The sequence below is a fragment of the Thalassophryne amazonica genome, chromosome 6 (genome assembly GCF_902500255.1).
Source record: "Thalassophryne amazonica chromosome 6, fThaAma1.1, whole genome shotgun sequence".
NCBI classification, from domain to species: Eukaryota; Metazoa; Chordata; class Actinopteri; order Batrachoidiformes; family Batrachoididae; genus Thalassophryne; species Thalassophryne amazonica.
Genome location: NC_047108.1, coordinates 82,898,592 through 82,917,595, shown reverse-complemented (window position 1 = coordinate 82,917,595; position 19,004 = coordinate 82,898,592). Strand labels below are relative to the sequence as shown.

The 19,004-nt window shown below is 42.6% G+C and overlaps 1 protein-coding gene and 1 long non-coding RNA gene across 2 annotated transcripts in view; one reads left to right on the top strand and one right to left on the bottom strand.

Annotated features, from left to right (window-relative positions):
- Positions 1 to 2,589, bottom strand: part of uckl1b (uridine-cytidine kinase 1-like 1b) — a 32,314-nt gene extending 29,725 nt beyond the window's left edge. The window contains exon 1 of the mRNA XM_034172624.1: positions 2,488 to 2,589. Within this exon, the coding sequence (XP_034028515.1) occupies positions 2,488 to 2,522 (35 nt within the window). The 5' untranslated portion in view covers positions 2,523 to 2,589. The remainder of the gene's footprint in view (positions 1 to 2,487) is intronic.
- On the top strand, positions 2,564 to 18,813 carry LOC117512519. Its single transcript, XR_004561313.1, has 3 exons — positions 2,564 to 2,577; positions 12,560 to 12,565; positions 18,697 to 18,813. It is a non-coding gene; the product is annotated as an uncharacterized LOC117512519 (long non-coding RNA).
- Positions 18,814 to 19,004: the final 191 nt, after the last annotated feature.

Here is a 19,004-nt window from a genome sequence, read left to right as displayed (position 1 = left end):
CGCATTAACCACTTGGCCACCACCCCTGTATTCTGCCAATAAATATTCCATAATCTTAAACAGTGATTCTTTTAAGTGACACAGACGGTACTGGTGCTAGTTTGTCAGCTTTGTGTGGGCACCTCAGGATTTTGTAAGATGTTCAGATGCTTGAGAAAACATCAATTCCTTTTATCCATGCTGGCATGTTTTTCTGACAGTTGCACTTTGCAAAAATTCATGCTTCATGACATCATTTGTGATGTCTTTGGGTCGAAGTCTGCATTGAGCAACAAGGAAGACGGCTGCATATTGATGCTGAAACCTCTACACGCCCACCCTTTTTCACACCGAAAATTGCACAAATTTTGACAAAGAATCAGACCAGTAAGCAAAATTGATAATGGCACTGATATCAATTAAAATCTTATTACTTACCCTTGCTATCCTCTGAGGATTTTGAGTAAGTAAGTACATTCTTGGCTTCTATTTGTTTCATTTGAGGTCACCACAGCAGACAACCATATTTATTTGGCACACGATTTTTGCTGGATTCCCTTCCTGAAGCAACTCCACATTACATGGCAGTTGGGCAGGGGTGGCTTTGAAGTGGGAACCTGAGACATCTCTTTAATTGAGAAAAATGTTAATTCAGAAAAAAACCCTGCATTTTTGTCTCAAGTAAATGCACAAAAATTTCTATATCCTGTCAAAAGACAATGTGAACTAGATCACAGCACTGTAATGGTTTTCAACTGTGAGCACAAGTAGTTTGTGGTTAGCAGGCTAATGCAATAACACCCTCTTGTGGTCCAATAAGACATCAAGTTATACTGAATTTAATCTAAATCTTAACATACAGTTGACACACTGGCATTAATATATGGGGTGTACAGCCAGCACATTCTGAGTGTCAGTCACAAGCCTGGGTAAATGAGGAGCCCTCTACCTCTTCCTGGGGGATCCTGAGGCCTTCCCAAGCCATCTGGAAAACATAATCCCTCCAGGGTCCTCCCAGGGGCCTCCTCCCAGTGGGTACCATCACCAGGTATCCGACCCAACTCAGCTGGATCCTTTTGAGGTGAACAAGCAGTGGCTCTACTCAAAGTCCCTCCTGAATATTAGAGCTTCTCACTTTGTCACTGAGTGTAAGCCCAGATACCTGATGGAGGAATGTAATTTCTGCTGCTCATTTCCGCCGATTGTTCTTTTGGTCATTAGCTACAGTTCATAGGTGACAGTAGGAATGTAAATCGACTGGTAAATCAGAAGTCTTGATTTCTGCCTCAGCTCTTTCTTCACCACAATGGCCTGGTAGACCATTCACGGGACCTCAGACACAGCCCCAATCCGTCTGTCGATCTCATGCTCCAACCTACCCCTACTCATGAACAAGACCCAGAGATACTTGAACTCCTACACTTGGAGCAAAAATTCTCCCTTGAGCCCGTTTCTGGCAAAGGACCATGGTCTCAGATTTGGAGATGCTGATCCTCATCCCAGTCGGTTCGCACTTGAAGACAAAACCTGCCCAGTGCACAAAGGATGAAGCTAACAGAACTGTATCATCTGCAAAAAGCAGAGATGTAATTCTGAGGTGACCAGTCTGGACACCTTGAAATCCCTGACTTTGACCAAGCCCCATAGCTATAGACCAGGCCACAAAGACACTTGCCTGCAAGCTCCCCCGACCAGGTGTAGCTCCAGGAGGAGCCTCTGGTTTTTCTAATCTGGGTAAGGAGACTGTATCCATTATTGAGCACCTTGGAATCTTCCATAAAGAGTTGGAGGACTTGGCCGAGGACAGAGAAGGGTGGGATGAGTTTTTTGGTGTAGTGCCACTGTGGCCTGAACCCGTACAAGCGGCAGAAAATGAATGAATAAAATAATGCTGGGGATTGAGTCACCAGACAGGAGAAGAGGGAGGTCAAAGAGGAGGTATTATGGATGTGGTGAGGGAGGGCAAGCAGGTGGTTGGCGTGAAAGAAGAGGACAGGATGAGATGGAGACGGATGATCTGCTGTGGCGCCCCCTAACGGGAGCAGCCAGCAGGAGACAAAAAACATGAAAGTGACATTCCATGCAGTCATTAAAACTGCCATTTCTCTGGACTTGTATTTATCATGTGGATGGTTAGTGTTTAGTTCTGAGAAATGATCGACATGATTGACAACACAAGGCATGAACACAGACTGTCTCTAAGCACACGTTACGGTTGGTTTAAACCAGTAACCTTACGTCCTTTTTAAGTGCGTTTATAACTTGGTTTCATTGTCACATGATGACAACACAGTTGTCTGTTAGTCGGCCCCTTGGTGAAAGATACAAAGTAATTACAGCCGTATTAACACTGAGAAAGTGTCGACAAAGACGAATAACCGACTGTGTGAAAAATGGAACTTCCTGCCTTCCATGACAGTCACACAATAACGCACAGCCGTTCACGAAAAAAAACATAAAAGGGAATCCTTTTAAATAAATTAACACCCCACATTATCGGCGTTTTACCTGTTAGAAACAGAGATTTTCTCTTCGTTCTCCATCTTTGACTCGTTTCTTCCACGTTACTGCTGCCGTCCGTGTTGACACACAGGAGGAGTTGAGTTCATAATGAGGCATCATGGGACTTGTAGTCTTAAAATGATTTTAAACCCGTAAGCGTCCAAACGTGTGAACTCAAATGGGACTTCAAGTACCACAATGCAGTACGACGGATTCGTTCGATTACGGAGGCCAAAGCGTGTACAGTATTATTATACTTAAATCGGACCTTTCCCCCTTCCCAAAAGAGGAACTGCCTGAACGCTCAGCTGGTCACGTGTGACAGGATTTATTTTTATAGCTCCATACTGCAGTTTCTTTTATTGACTTATTGAATGCTATCTTTATTATAACTCAAAAGAGGTTTCAACTGCCTGACACAGCCTTAAACATTTAAATTTTTGCATTAAAAAATAAAATTTAGAATGGGATTCACAATAACAATATATGAACCTCTCACTGCAACAAAGCAAAATTGTTGCATTAATTTTAGGAATTACGACCATTTTCATGCATAGTATCTCAGTTTTCATAACCCATAAGTAAATGGACAATGGTTTTCAGGGAATGGATAAATGAACATTTCCAAATCAATGAATACAGGAAGAATATATTTATAGGCACTTGGGTGTCACAATATATGAGGTCTGTTAGAAATGTATCCAACCTTTTTATTTTTTGAAAAACCATATGGATTTGAATCACGTGTGATTGCATCAGCCAAGCTTGAACCTTCGTGCGCATGCGTGAGTTTTTTCACGCCGTCGGTTGCGTCATTCGCCTGTGAGCACGCTTTGAGTGAGCAGTGGTCCACCCCCCTTGTCTGATTTTTATTGCGAGTAAAATGTCTGAACGATTTGGAGCTTTGCTGCATCAAAATTTTCCAGAAACTGTGAGAGACAGCCAGGTGGACACCATTTGGAAAATTCAGATGGCTTTCAGGGACGATTTTTTGGGGATCACACAGATTAAGGAGTGTTACAGCCGGTTTAAAGACCACCCACAGCGGCTGAGGGCGCGCCACGCTCCGAGCGGCGATCGACAGGCTGAAACGACCAGATCATTTCCAAAGTGAAGGCTGTGTTGATCCGGGACATCGTCTGACTACCACGGAAATGGCAGAAGACGTGGACATCAGCACTTTTTCGGCACATTCCACTGTTACAGGAGTTTTTGTCATGGAAAGAGGAGCGGAGGAATGCGCCGCAGAGCCGCGAATGGCGCGGGACAAAAGCACCTCCTGTGCACGAAGGTTCAAGCTTGGCTGATGCAATCACACGTGCTTCAAATCCATATGGTTTTTGCAAAAAATAAAAAGGTTGGATAGTTTTCTAACAGACCTCGTATGTATTTGTATTGAACTGTGTGACTCTACACATGCGTATTTGTTTCTGTAAATCATCAACATTTCAGTGAGCTGTGCTGCTCATGTCCAGACTCATGTTCTCTACAGGACGTAGCCAGCCCCCTCAGCCTGCCCACACTATGGCAAGCGGTATGCTGAGCAGGGTGCAGCCTGCCCTCTGTTCCTGAGTTGATCAGAGGGGACAGCAAATTAGCCAGCTGAAGCAACTGCATTATTCCACCCAGAAACTTGGAAAGCATAAATGGAATTTGCTAATTTACCTTATTCTTCTGAAATATGAACCTAAATCCCCCTTTACACAGGTTGAAGATAAGAGATAAGGTAAACTTTATTGACCCCCACAGTAGGAAAATCACTTGTTGCAGCAGCAAGAGTCATACAGTAGTAAAGAAAAAGAAAAATATTTACATTAAAGAAAGGTGACTAAAGTATATTGCAATGTTTGCTGGTGGGTGCATAAATTTGAGAAGTGATGGCTGAATTGTGTTGAAGGCACTGGAGAAGTTAAAAAAAAAAAAAAAGATGACTCTCACAGTGCTCTCCAGATGTGACAGTGATCTGTGCAGCAGGTAGATGACAGCGTCTTCCACACTGATGCCAGGTCAGTATGCGAACTGCAGGGGATCCATCTCGCTGTTCACCATGTGTCTGAGGTGGGTGAAAATAATCCTCTTCAAAGTCTTCATCATGTGAGAGGTTAAAGCCACTGGCCTGAAGTGGTTGGCCTCACTAGGGTGCGCAGTCTTAGGAACTGGAACACACAAGATGTTTTCCACAGGAGTGGAACTTTCTCCAGCCTGAGGCTCAGGATGTAAAGTTTATTGTGCTTCCTTTGTGCAACCACCAAAGTGCAAGGACGTAGTTTGAAGCTCAAGGAATGCCCAGGTCATTCAGGGGACCCTCAGTGGAAGCACAGAGAATGCTATGAACGATATGGTTAACGTGAATTGTTGAGCATGTTCAAAACAAATACTCAGTGGATGCAGTGGGTGAAGGACGTTCAAAAAAGGCACAGGGGAGGCACAAGAGAGGCACAGGGAATGCCTAGATTGTTCAGGGATATCTTAGGGCCCCTTCACACATAATGTTGCGTTTACACTTAGGCAGGATGTGTTACAAATGTCATATTTGCGTCATTCTTGGCACATTCCTGACATTCTTAACGTGACTTAACGCATCTGAATAGGTTTCTTAATAATGCATGTTGGTGCGTGATATTCGTGATTTTTGCGGAGCGTGTTTTTGGCTGTCAAAAAATCTTCCGCAAATGTCAAACACCACCCTCATTTCACCTCATGTCGTGGAGGTCGCAACTGAGCATGTTGATCTGTCTTGATTAGTGGTGATCCTTAATAGCACATGACAGTGTTCTTCTCTGACGTGCGCACAATTAAACCCTGCTGCACTGCATTCAGTTTCATTGCTGCAGTATGCCGAAGGACAGTGATGCCAAGTCAGCTAAAAGTCTTGTTCCAATGCTCCTCAGCACACTCCTGCAGGTGTTCCACCTGCTGCTGCTATGCCTGATGTTTGGGAAAACGCGCAAGATGAGAGCCGTGTGGAGCCACACATCTGGCTCTCTCCGTCTCCTCCTCCTCCTCTCTGCGCCACTCCATGGCACAGAGCCCAATTAAGTATGCATTCACAAAGTTCTTCTGATGTGGATTTTGAGGAGCAAACTGGAGCAATCTGAATTGTTCAGCAGCTGGTGGACACAATTCGCCTCATTCACAACGTGACAGAATGTAACGATGCGCTGTTACGCGTGATGGTTCCTGATAATTCTCCAGCAACAAGTGCCATTAATCGTAATGCGTGGTAACAGGTTGCAGCAGTTCCTGAGGACACCTGACGCCTCTGCCCTGAATCATCACATTTGTGATCAATGGCCAAGAATGTATACTTCGTGGCATTCGTGACTTGCCGTCGTTATGTGTAAACGCAGCATTATGCAATTGAAGCCGACTGGCGCACGAAGGAGTAACTGCATGCCACTCGAGAAAAATTTGAGCCGCCTTCACCAGATGCAATATAGAGACATGTCCAAGGGTCTTCCTAACAACATTCCTGAAGCATATCAACTACTTCTTTTCAGTGCAAAGGAGCACGAGTTCTACTCCAATCCTCTCTCCACCCTGCAAATAAAACTCATTTTGTGTCTGTGATCTCATTCTTTTGGTCACTACCCAAAGTTTGTGACCACAGAAGTTATGCAAACTGACTGATTAACTGAGATCTTTGTCTTTAAATTTCACCCCATGAGTCCACAGCAAAACCCACATTTCTGCTGTTATTAGCCCACATCTCGATCTCTCACTCAATTTTTTCCTTTCTTGTGAGCAAAAGCCCTTAGCATTACCCCAGAACTGGAGATGCCAATTCTCATGGCAACAGCCTGAGGTTCTCATGTCAACAGCTTGAGACTCAGCTGCAAACCATCCTATCGAAGCAAACATCTATAAGGGCCCCTTCACACATAACACGATTGACGCTGACTAGTGCACAAAGAAGGAATTGCATACCACTCGTGAAAAACCACCTCAAACGCCTCGTACAGCTGTTGCCACAACCATACGTACATGTCAGCGGCCGAAAGACAGTGAGTGCCCTGCGAGTGCCCATTCGACCCCTGCTCGGCAGGTGTTGGCCGGAGTCCAGGTACCACCCATGAACATCCAACACTACTCGCAGGGCACTTAGAAAAGACGGGGTTATTAGTGCAGCTGGTATGACAGTAGAGTGCAGGTTACGGCATTCGAGCTGCCCTGTGCAAATGCCAAAGTGCCCCACGAATGTTCCGTTGGCAAGCAACACATATGTCATGCAAGTGTGCCCCCCAACACATGTGGCATGCATCTGTGTCATGCCCCCCGCCGCCCCGACACATGAGCGTGTGAGTGCGTCGCCCCCTGCAACACGTGGTGTGCATCTGTGTTGTGCCCCCCGCACCCCCAACACGTGACGTGAGTGTGTCCCTCCCCCCACAACACATATGGCATGCAGTGGGGAAGGGGAGCACACTTGCATGACATGCTGATAATTATGTACAGACAAGATCACATGGGGCCAGCCAGCCACGTCTTAGTGCGCATGGCACGGCAAGGCGCTTCTCAGCTGATTGCCGGCCAGCCACTCACTGACAGCTGGAAATGACGGCTCAGTGCACACGTGTTAAATTAAAAACATAGAGACACAGCCAGGACAAGTGTATAAATAAATACTACAATAACTTCATACATAAATACATAACAAATACAAAAAATGAATAATCGTAGAACAAAGAAACAGAGAGTGACACTTTGTTCTGTGCGCTGACTGAAAAGGTGGGCGTGTCCGCAAACAGCAGCAGCTGTTGGGATCCGTAGACCAGCAAGTCACAGCTGGAGAACACGTACCGTGTTATGACGGACATGACCTTACAACTTTCTACCATTAGGTGCGTGCGTGTGCATGCTGTCCTCATGTGGAAATACATAAAAACATATATCGCCTTTGCAACAGGCTGGAGTGACCATGTCAGCGTGCACATTGGCAGGCTGTGCCAGGTGAAAAGGACCATCTGATCATGTGTACACTCAGCTGGCGATCTGAATGTTACATCACCCACGTTAACTGCTATGGTCCACATGATGCAGCGTCCTTCAGCGAGCTGCTCACTGGATACGCGGGCGGCTGGACACGTGTGCTGGGATGGCTGAACATGCAGGGCCAACTGGACACGTGGGTCCAGCAGATGTGGACATGATTAAGAGCTCACTGCTTCATTCATGTCATTTCAGAGTGTGTCTGATCTCCATCAGAATCCATCAGAATTTTGGCTCTCTGTTGGGACTGTTTACACAGAGACTGCTACCTGCTGCTTTGGACTTGAATTAACAGTCTTTTTCAAGACTTTTTTACTTTTTTACCTTTTGACTTTTTTTTTTTTCCAACGCCTAAGGAAGACCTCTAACGGTCGAAACATCGCGACGGAGCACTTTTATCAGCTAACTTTCATCAGCGTTGGCAAGCTAACTAGCTTGCTAACGCTTTCGTTTTTATTTTTTTATTTTATTTATTTATTTATTTTTCTCTTTTAGCACTGTTGTCGTGCGTTATCTGTGCTGCTCCACAGCGTGTTGATTTTTATTTTATTTTAGCACCGTTGTCGTGCGTTTGCTGTTGTCCTGCGTTGCCTGTGCTGCTTCATGGCCTGTTTGGTGCCTTGATTGGGGCACTCCTTCTGCTGAATCACCTTTAAATTATTTACACATTATTCACCTTGTGTGTTTTTAGGAATCCGCTAGGTTGCGTAGCTACTAGCTCTTAGCCGATTTAGCATGGCGGCTTCTCCTGTCTCACCCGCACTTTTCTGCTCTGGGTGTGAAATGTTTAGTTATTCCTCGGCCTCCTTTAGCAGTAATGGTACTTGTAATAAGTGCAGCTTATTCGTAGCTTTGGAGGCCAGGCTGGGCGAATTGGAGACTCGGCTCTGCACCGTGGAAAATTCTACAGCTAGCCAGGCCCCTGTAGTCGGTGCGGACCAAGGTAGCTTAGCTGCCGCTAGTTCCCCCCTGGCAGATCCCGGGCAGTCGGGAAAGCAGGCTGACTGGGTGACAGTGAGGAGGAAGCGTAGCCCTAAACAGAAGCCCCGTGTACACCGTCAACCCGTTCACATCTCTAACCGTTTTTCCCCACTCGACGATACACTCGCCGAGGATCAAACTCTGGTTATTGGCGACTCTGTTTTGAGAAATGTGAAGTTAGCGACACCAGCAACCATAGTCAATTGTCTTCCGGGGGCCAGAGCAGGCGACATCGAAGGACATTTGAAATTGCTGGCTAAGGCTAAGCGTAAATTTGGTAAGATTGTAATTCACGTCGGCAGTAATGACACTCGGTTACGCCAATCGGAGGTCACTAAAATTAACATTAAATCGGTGTGTAACTTTGCAAAAACAATGTCGGACTCTGTTGTTTTCTCTGGGCCCCTCCCCAATCAGACCGGGAGTGACATGTTTAGCCGCATGTTCTCCTTGAATTGCTGGCTGTCTGAGTGGTGTCCAAAAAATGAGGTGGGCTTCATTGATAATTGGCAAAGCTTCTGGGGAAAACCTGGTCTTGTTAGGAGAGACGGCATCCATCCCACTTTAGATGGAGCAGCTCTCATTTCTAGAAATCTGGCCAATTTTCTTGGATCCTCCAAACTGTGACTGTCCAGCGTTGGGACCAGGAGGCAGAGCTGTGGTCTTATACACCTCTCTGCAGCTTCTCTCCCCCTGCCATCCCCTCGTTGCCCCATCCCCGTAGAGACGGTGCCTGCTCCCAGACCACCAATAACCAGCAAAAATCTATTTAAGCATAAAAATTCAAAAAGAAAAAATAATATAGCACCTTCAATTGCACCACAGACTAAAACAGTTAAATGTGGTCTATTAAACATTAGGTCTCTCTCTTCTAAGTCCCTGTTGGTAAATTATATAATAATTGATCAACGTATTGATTTATTCTGCCTAACAGAAACCTGGTTACAGCAGGATGAATATGTTAGTTTAAATGAGTCAACACCCCCGAGTCACACTAACTGTCAGAATGCTCGTAGCACGGGCCGTGGCGGAGGATTAGCAGCAATCTTCCATTCCAGCTTATTAATTAATCAAAAACCTAGACAGAGCTTTAATTCATTTGAAAGCTTGTCTCTTAGTCTTGTCCATCCAAATTGGAAGTCCCAAAAACCAGTTTTATTTGTTATTATCTATCGTCCACCTGGTCGTTACTGTGAGTTTCTCTGTGAATTTTCAGACCTTTTGTCTGACTTAGTGCTTAGCTCAGATAAGATAATTATAGTGGGCGATTTTAATATCCACACAGATGCTGAGAATAACAGCCTCAACACTGCATTTAATCTATTATTAGACTCTATTGGCTTTGCTCAAAAAGTAAATGAGTCCACCCACCACTTTAATCATATCTTAGATCTTGTTCTGACTTATGGTATGGAAATAGAAGACTTAACAGTATTTCCTGAAAACTCCCTTCTGTCTGATCATTTTTTAATAACATTTACATTTACCCTGATGGACTACCCTGCAGTGGGGAATAAGTTTCATTACACTAGAAGTCTTTCAGAAAGCGCTGTAACTAGGTTTAAGGATATGATTCCTTCGTTATGTTCTCTAATGTCATATACCAACACAGAGCAGAGTAGCTACCTAAACTCTGTAAGGGAGTTAGAGTATCTCGTCAATAGTTTTACATCCTCTTTGAAGACAACTTTGGATGCTGTAGCTCCTCTGAAAAAGAGAGCTTTAAATCAGAAGTGTCTGACTCTGTGGTATAACTCACAAACTCGTAGCTTAAAGCAGATAACCCGTAAGTTGGAGAGGAAATGGCGTCTCACTAATTTAGAAGATCTTCACTTAGCCTGGAAAAAGAGTTTGTTGCTCTATAAAAAAGCCCTCCGTAAAGCTAGGACATCTTTCTACTCATCACTAATTGAAGAAAATAAGAATAACCTCAGGTTTCTTTTCAGCACTGTAGCTAAGCTGACAAAGAGTCAGAGCTCTATTGAGCTGAGTATTCCATTAACTTTAACTAGTAATGACTTCATGACTTTCTTTGCTAACAAAATTTTGACTATTAGAGAAAAAATTACTCATAACCATCCCAAAGATGTATCGATATCTTTGGCTGCTTTCAGTGATGCCGGTATTTGGTTAGACTCTTTCTCTCCGGTTGTTCTGTCTGAGTTATTTTCATTGGTTGCTTCGTCCAAACCATCGGCATGTTTATTGGACCCCATTCCTGCCAGGCTGCTCAAGGAAGTCCTACCATTATTTAATGCTTCAATCTTAAATATGATCAATCTATCTTTGTTAGTTGGTTATGTACCACAGGCCTTTAAGGTGGTAGTAATTAAACCATTACTTAAAAAGCCATCACTTGACCCAGCTATCTTAGCTAATTATAGGCCAATTTCCAACCTTCCTTTTCTCTCAAAGATTCTTGAGAGGGTAGTTGTAAAACAGCTAACTGATCACCTGCAGAGGAATGGTCTATTTGAAGAGTTTCAGTCAGGTTTTAGAATTCATCATAGTACAGAAACAGCATTAGTGAAGGTTACAAATGATCTTCTTATGGCTTCGGACAGTGGACTTATCTCTGTGCTTGTTCTGTTGGACCTCAGTGCTGCTTTTGATACTGTTGACCATAAAATTTTATTACAGAGATTAGAGCATGTCATAGGTATTAAAGGCACTGCGCTGCAGTGGTTCGAATCATATTTGTCTAATAGATTACAGTTTGTTCATGTAAATGGGGAATCTTCTTCACAGACTAAAGTTAATTATGGAGTTCCACAAGGTTCTGTGCTAGGACCAATTTTATTCACTTTATACATGCTTCCCTTAGGCAGTATTATTAGACGGTATTGCTTAAATTTTCATTGTTACGCAGATGATACCCAGCTTTATCTATCCATGAAGCCAGAGGATACACACCAATTAGCTAAACTTCAGGATTGTCTTACAGACATAAAGACATGGATGACCTCTAATTTCCTGCTTTTAAACTCAGATAAAACTGAAGTTATTGTACTTGGCCCCACAAATCTTAGAAGCATGGTGTCTAACCAGATCGTTACTCTGGATGGCATTTCCCTGATCTCTAGTAATACTGTGAGAAATCTTGGAGTCATTTTTGATCAGGATATGTCATTCAAAGCGCATATTAAACAAATATGTAGGACTGCCTTTTTGCATTTACGCAATATCTCTAAAATCAGAAAGGTCTTGTCTCAGAGTGATGCTGAAAAACTAATTCATGCATTTATTTCCTCTAGGCTGGACTATTGTAATTCATTATTATCAGGTTGTCCTAAAAGTTCCCTAAAAAGCCTTCCGTTAATTCAAAATGCTGCAGCTAGAGTACTGACGGGGACTAGAAGGAGAGAGCATATCTCACCCGTGTTGGCCTCTCTTCATTGGCTTCCTGTTAATTCTAGAATAGAATTTAAAATTCTTCTTCTTACTTATAAGGTTTTGAATAATCAGGTCCCATCTTATCTTAGGGACCTCGTAGTACCATATTACCCCATTAGAGCGCTTCGCTCTCAGACTGCGGGCTTACTTGTAGTTCCTAGGGTTTGTAAGAGTAGAATGGGAGGCAGAGCCTTCAGCTTTCAGGCTCCTCTCCTGTGGAACCAGCTCCCAATTCAGATCAGGGAGACAGATACCCTCTCTACTTTTAAGATTAGGCTTAAAACTTTCCTTTTCGCTAAGGCTTATAGTTAGGGCTGGATCGGGTGACCCTGGACCATCCCTTGGTTATGCTGCTTTAGACGTAGATTGTGGGGGGGTTCCCATGATGCACTGTTTCTTTCTCTTTTTGCTCCGTATGCATCACTCTGCATTTAATCATTAGTGATCGATCTCTGCCCCCCTTCACAGCATGTCTTTTTCCTGTTTTTTTCCCTCAGCCCCAACCAGTCTCAGCAGAAGACTGCCCCTCCCTGACCCTGGTTCTGCTGGAGGTTTCTTCCTGTTAAAAGGGAGTTTTTCCTTCCCACTGTTGCCAAGTGCTTGCTCATAGGGGGTCGTTTTGACCGTTGGGGTTTTTTATAATTATTGTATGGCCTTGCCTTACAATATGGAGCGCCTTGGGGCAACTGTTTGTTGTGATTTGGCGCTATATAAGAAAAAAGTTGATTGATTGATTGATTTCATGACTTGATGTCTATGACCATGGGTCATATACAGAGGAACAGAAGGATCATACTTGTATTGTCCGCTTGATAAGGGATTAAATATTAGAAATTGCAGTGTGTTTTTTTTTTGTTGTTGTGTGGTTCCCCCCCAGAGCAGCAGCGCAATGTGGTGCCACATGTTCCAGGTGCTTGCACTGTGTTCCGTTGCTGCAGTATTGCTGTCTGATTGTGTGTCCCTCCCGACAGCAGGTGAAATGTTTCGCGATTCCCCATTTTGTTTTTTGTTTGCATTTTTTCAGCCGGTTTCTGCTTTTTTCGACCAATTTCGTGTTATGTGTGAAGGGACCCTTATGGACGCACAATGATCTGTCTGTTTGCTGTCATTTTCCTGCATCATTTGTTCACCTATGATTGCTGATGGATGCAGAGAAGAAGCAAAAAGGATGCAGAATGACTGCCAAGATAGCAGGAAATTGCCAAAGGTCATGCAGAGGAAGCTCAGTGGATGCAGAGGTTGCTCACAGAACACCAAAAAAATTGACCAAAAATTGGATTTTAGAACACAGAAGCAACCCCCAAAGGATGCTGCAACATCTACACAGAAACATGTTTTTCACCCCTTGTGCATCCTGGTTATTTGTAGGATGCACAAGGGACGCTCAACGGTTGGCATTCTGTCTAAGGGGACTTAAAAGTGAAAGCGTACTGCATTCATGTTGAATCACTGTCCCCAGATGAAATCAGAATGCATTCGAGTTTAGGCAGACGACGCCACCAACTTATGTCAAAAGTTGAGATTCTATATGAATTAGTGTAAAATTTCACAGATGAGATGGCCGCCGAGTAGCGACACTGTGTACAGTGATTTCAATCTGTAGAGAGTGAGGTTTCATGAGATGCAATAATTTGTGCAAAACACAAACAAACTTAAAATATGCAAAATATTGAAGGCAGTCTGGCTCGACACATTGCACAACATTAGAACAAACAAACAAAAATCAAAACACTTAACGTGCTGCACAGTAAACTCATCCCAACATAAACATTTAATGAAAAAACAAAGTTTACATTTACACTGTGTCTCACAGTGCTAAAGTGGCTGATGGCAACTCTCTGCTGCTGACAGATTACAGTTACACTTTGAAGATCTGAAGAATTTTCAGGAACAAAACTAGTGTTGTCTAAACCGTGGTGTGTACCGTGACACCCATAATCAGCACTTTATAATCTTTTTTAAAACTTTGCATTTAGATGGGATCAAACCCATTGCTAGTAAGGCAATGCTCCCCCCCCACACACATACAGTGAGGAAAATAAGTATTTGATTTTGCAAGTTCTCCCACTTAGAAATCATGGAGGGGTCTGAAATTTTCATCTTAGGTGCATGTCCACTGTGAGAGACACAATCTAAAAAAAATCCGGAACTCACAATATATGATTTTTTAATAATTTATTTGTATGTTATTGCTGCAAGTAAGTATTTGATCCCCTACCAACCAGCAAGAATTCTGGCTCACACAGACCTGTTAATTTTTCTTTAAGAAGCCCTCCTATTCTGCACTCTTTACCTGTATTAACTGCACCTGTTTGAACTTGTTACCTGTATAAAAGAAACCTGTTCACACACTCAATCAATCACACTCCAACCTGTCCACCATAGCCAAGACCAAAGAGCTGTCTAAGGACACCAGGGACAAAACTGTAGACCTGCACAAGACTGGGGTGGACTACAGGACAACAGGCAAGCAGCTTGGTAGAAGACAACTGTTATGATTATTTATTAGAAAGTGGAAGAAACACAAGATGACTGTCAATCTCCCTCGGTCTGGGATTCCATGCAAGATCTCACTTTGTGGGGTAAGGATGATTCTGAGAAAGCTCAGATCTACACAGGAGGACCTGGTCAATGACCTGAAGAGAGCTGGGACCACAATCAATCAATCAATCAATCAATCTTTTTTTATATAGCGCCAAATCACAACAAACAGTTGCCCCAAGGCGCTTTATATTGTAAGGCAAGGCCATACAATAATTATGTAAAACCCCAACGGTCAAAACGACCCCCTATGAGCAAGCACTTGGCTACAGTGGGAAGGAAAAACTCCCTTTTAACAGGAAGAAACCTCCAGCAGAACCAGGCTCAGGGAGGGGCAGTCTTCTGCTGGGACTGGTTGGGGCTGAGGGAGAGAACCAGGAAAAAGACATGCTGTGGAGGGGAGCAGAGATCGATCACTAATGATTAAATGCAGAGTGGTGCATACAGAGCAAAAAGAGAAAGAAACAGTGCATCATGGGAACCCCCCAGCAGTCTACGTCTATAGCAGCATAACTAAGGGATGGTTCAGGGTCACCTGATCCAGCCCTAACTATAAGCTTTAGCAAAAAGGAAAGTTTTAAGCCTAATCTTAAAAGTAGAGAGGGTGTCTGTCTCCCTGATCTGAATTGGGAGCTGGTTCCACAGGAGAGGAGCCTGAAAGCTGAAGGCTCTGCCTCCCATTCTACTCTTACAAACCCTAGGAACTACAAGTAAGCCTGCATTCTGAGAGCGAAGCACTCTATTGGGGTGATATGGTACTACGAGGTCCCTAAGATAAGATGGGACCTGATTATTCAAAACCTTATAAGTAAGAAGAAGAATTTTAAATTCTATTCTAGAATTAACAGGAAGCCAATGAAGAGAGGCCAATATGGGTGAGATATGCTCTCTCCTTCTAGTCCCCGTTAGTACTCTAGCTGCAGCATTTTGAATTAACTGAAGGCTTTTCAGGGAACTTTTAGGACAACCTGATAATAATGAATTACAATAGTCCAGCCTAGAGGAAATAAATGCATGAATTAGTTTTTCAGCATCACTCTGAGACAAGACCTTTCTAATTTTAGAGATATTGCGTAAATGCAAAAAAGCAGTCCTACATATTTGTTTAATATGCGCTTTGAATGACATATCCTGATCAAAAATGACTCCAAGATTTCTCACAGTATTACTAGAGGTCAGGGTAATGCCATCCAGAGTAAGGATCTGGTTAGACACCATGTTTCTAAGATTTGTGGGGCCAAGTACAATAACTTCAGTTTTATCTGAGTTTAAAAGCAGGAAATTAGAGGTCATCCATGTATTTATGTCTGTAAGACAATCCTGCAGTTTAGCTAATTGGTGTGTGTCCTCTGGCTTCATGGATAGATAAAGCTGGGTATCATCTGTGTAACAATGAAAATTTAAGCAATACCGTCTAATAATACTGCCTAAGGGAAGCATGTATAAAGTGAATAAAATTGGTCCTAGCACAGAACCTTGTGGAACTCCATAATTAACTTTAGTCTGTGAAGAAGATTCCCCATTTACATGAACAAATTGTAATCTATTAGACAAATATGATTCAAACCACCGCAGCGCAGTGCCTTTAATACCTATGGCATGCTCTAATCTCTGTAATACAATTTTATGGTCAACAGTATCAAAAGCAGCACTGAGGTCTAACAGAACAAGCACAGAGATGAGTCCACTGTCCGAGGCCATAAGAAGATCATTTGTAACCTTCACTAATGCTGTTTCTGTACTATGATGAATTCTAAAACCTGACTGAAACTCTTCAAATAGACCATTCCTCTGCAGATGATCAGTTAGCTGTTTTACAACTACCCTTTCAAGAATTTTTGAGAGAAAAGGAAGGTTGGAGATTGGCCTATAATTAGCTAAGATAGCTGGGTCAAGTGATGGCTTTTTAAGTAATGGTTTAATTACTGTCACCTTAAAAGCCTGTGGTACATAGCCAACTAACAAAGATAGATTGATCATATTTACCACAGTCACAAAGATTACATTAGTAACACATGATGCTGTCATGGTTTAAAATCCTGCAGGGCAGCAAGGTCCCCCTGCTCAAGCCAGCACATGTCCAGGCCGGTTTGAAGTTCACCAGTGACCATCTGGATGATCTAGAGGAAGCATGGGAGAAGGTCATGTGGTCAGATGAGACCAGAATAGAGCTTTTTGGAATCAACTCCACTTACCATGTTTAGAGGATGAGAAGAAGAAGAAAACCATCCCAACCGTGAAGCATGTGGGTGGAATCATACTCTGGGGGTGCTCTTCTGCAAAGGGGACAGGACGACTGCACCGTATTGAAGGGAGGATGGATGGGGTCATGTATTGCGAGATTTTGACAAACAACCTCCTTCCCTCAGTAAGAGCATTGAAGATGGGTCATGGCTGGGTCTTCCAGCATGACAATGACCCCAAACACATAGCCAGGGCAACTAAGGAGGGGCTCCGTAAGAAGCATTTCAAGGTCCTGGAGTGGCCTGGCCAGTCTCCACACCTGAACTCAATAGAAAATCTTTGGAGGGAGCTGAAACTCCAAACCTGAAAGATTTGGAAAAGATCTGTATGGAGGAGTGGACCAAAATCCCTGCTGCAGTGTGTGAAAACCTGGTGAAAAACTACAGGAAACGTTTGACCTCTGTAATTGCAAACAAAGGCTACTGTACCAAATATTAACATTGACTTTCACAGGTGTTGAAATACGTATTTGCAGCAGTAACATACAAATAAATTATAAAAAAAATCATATATTGTGATTTCCGGATTTTTTTTTTTAGATTATGTCTCTCACAGTGGACATGCACCTAAGATGAAAATTTCAGACCCCTCCATGATTGGGTGAAGTGGGAGACCTTGCAAAATCGCAGGGTGTTCAAATACTTATTTTCCTCACTGCACCTACACAGAAACCTCTACTATTGATCCGCCCACGTATCTGAAAGTCTGAGAAGTTTTTTTCTCAATGTAACCCAGAAAACAGTTGTCACAAAGTGTTTTACAAGGTGATACATGTGACACGAACTTAGTCAACAATCTTTATTAATTAGTTGGGATACTAATGCACAGGTAATACAAGAAGTTTTTTTTGGAGGGAGGGGGGTGTAACAGTTCAGATTCAGAGGAGGAACAACACCTCCAATATTAGGTACTATACAGCTTCATTTCAGATATGGAAATCTTTAATACATCATACATTAGTCTTTTTTCACCCGTTACCTATTTTGCCACAATCAGTTATGTGCTACAACGTCATCTCCTAAAACTCTCCAATATTTTCACTACAATGGCCATGGCCCAAAAAACAAACAAACAAACAAACAAACAAAAAAACAAAAACAAAAAAAAAGGAGCCGGATGTCATTTCCTGCTTTTAAAATATGCAGCATACAAAATGAACCATTGCAGTCCAAATAAGATCTGGGAATTTCTTAGGATTATCCTTGATTTTGGGGAATAAATAACATTGCTAACAAAGGGAAGACACTTGAGCTTGCTGTTTCCCCAGGTACAAAAGTTACGCCACACACAGTCCAGGTAACTAGAAAGCTCCAACAACACTCCTATTTCAAGCCTATTTCATGGTAGAATAAGTGCACTAAATACAGAAATAACACACAAACATATGTCTTGTTGTTCCATATTGAATAGCTAATAATAATAAAGTACTGTCAATCTGTTTGTCATTGTGAAAAAAAAAGGAAAAATCTTATGTGCAGTGTGAAAGTGGATAAATTAACAGTGTACGCCAACATACGGGCCTACAATGTTTTTCAATCTTTTTAAAATACTGTGTGTGTGTGTGTGTGTGTGTATATATATATATATATATATATATATATATATATATATATATATATATATAAAGCATTTTAATGCAAACAAAAAAGCAGGGATGTGAAAAAGCCACGCAATTTTTATAATACACATCAATATCAAAATATGAGCAAGCCAACAAAATCAGCTAAATATAGTGTATTGCTGTACTCTCTAAAGATGTTGCAGTCGACTCATACTGCGGGATAGATATGTGTTTTTCCACATCATAGGAAGACAGATTGTAAAGGGTGTAATAACATATAAAATACCTACGTTTGTTTTTCAACAGCAGTGCTAAACTATCATATTGCAACACCAAAGCTTGTCAGGTAAACACAGTCGATGTGACGTTATCAATGAAACGAGTAACAAGCAGCTGACAAACTGATTCTGTGCCAAAGCTTAACACTTGGCATAAAAAGTGTGACCATTTCTGACATCCAGTCATTACAAAGGTGCTGTTTAGTACACGTACACACACGCACACAGAAAAAAATTAGAGGAGCTATTAGTGCTTATCTAACGTATCTTCTCCATCACCTGGATAAAAGAAAAATGGTCTATCCCACTGCCTGAGACAGACATGCATACTCATCCCCGCCTGAATACACTCCATCGACTGATTACAAAATGGAGAAGTTCAGCTCCTTCTTTGCTTGAATGTATAAAAGGTCAAAGGTGTTGGGATGACATCACCTGGGACACTGTAAAAATTCGAAATTCAATATTTCTGCTGACATCAGTGATTGATTTCAATGATGACTACCATATCTAAAGTAAGTCCCTTCGGCTGCTCC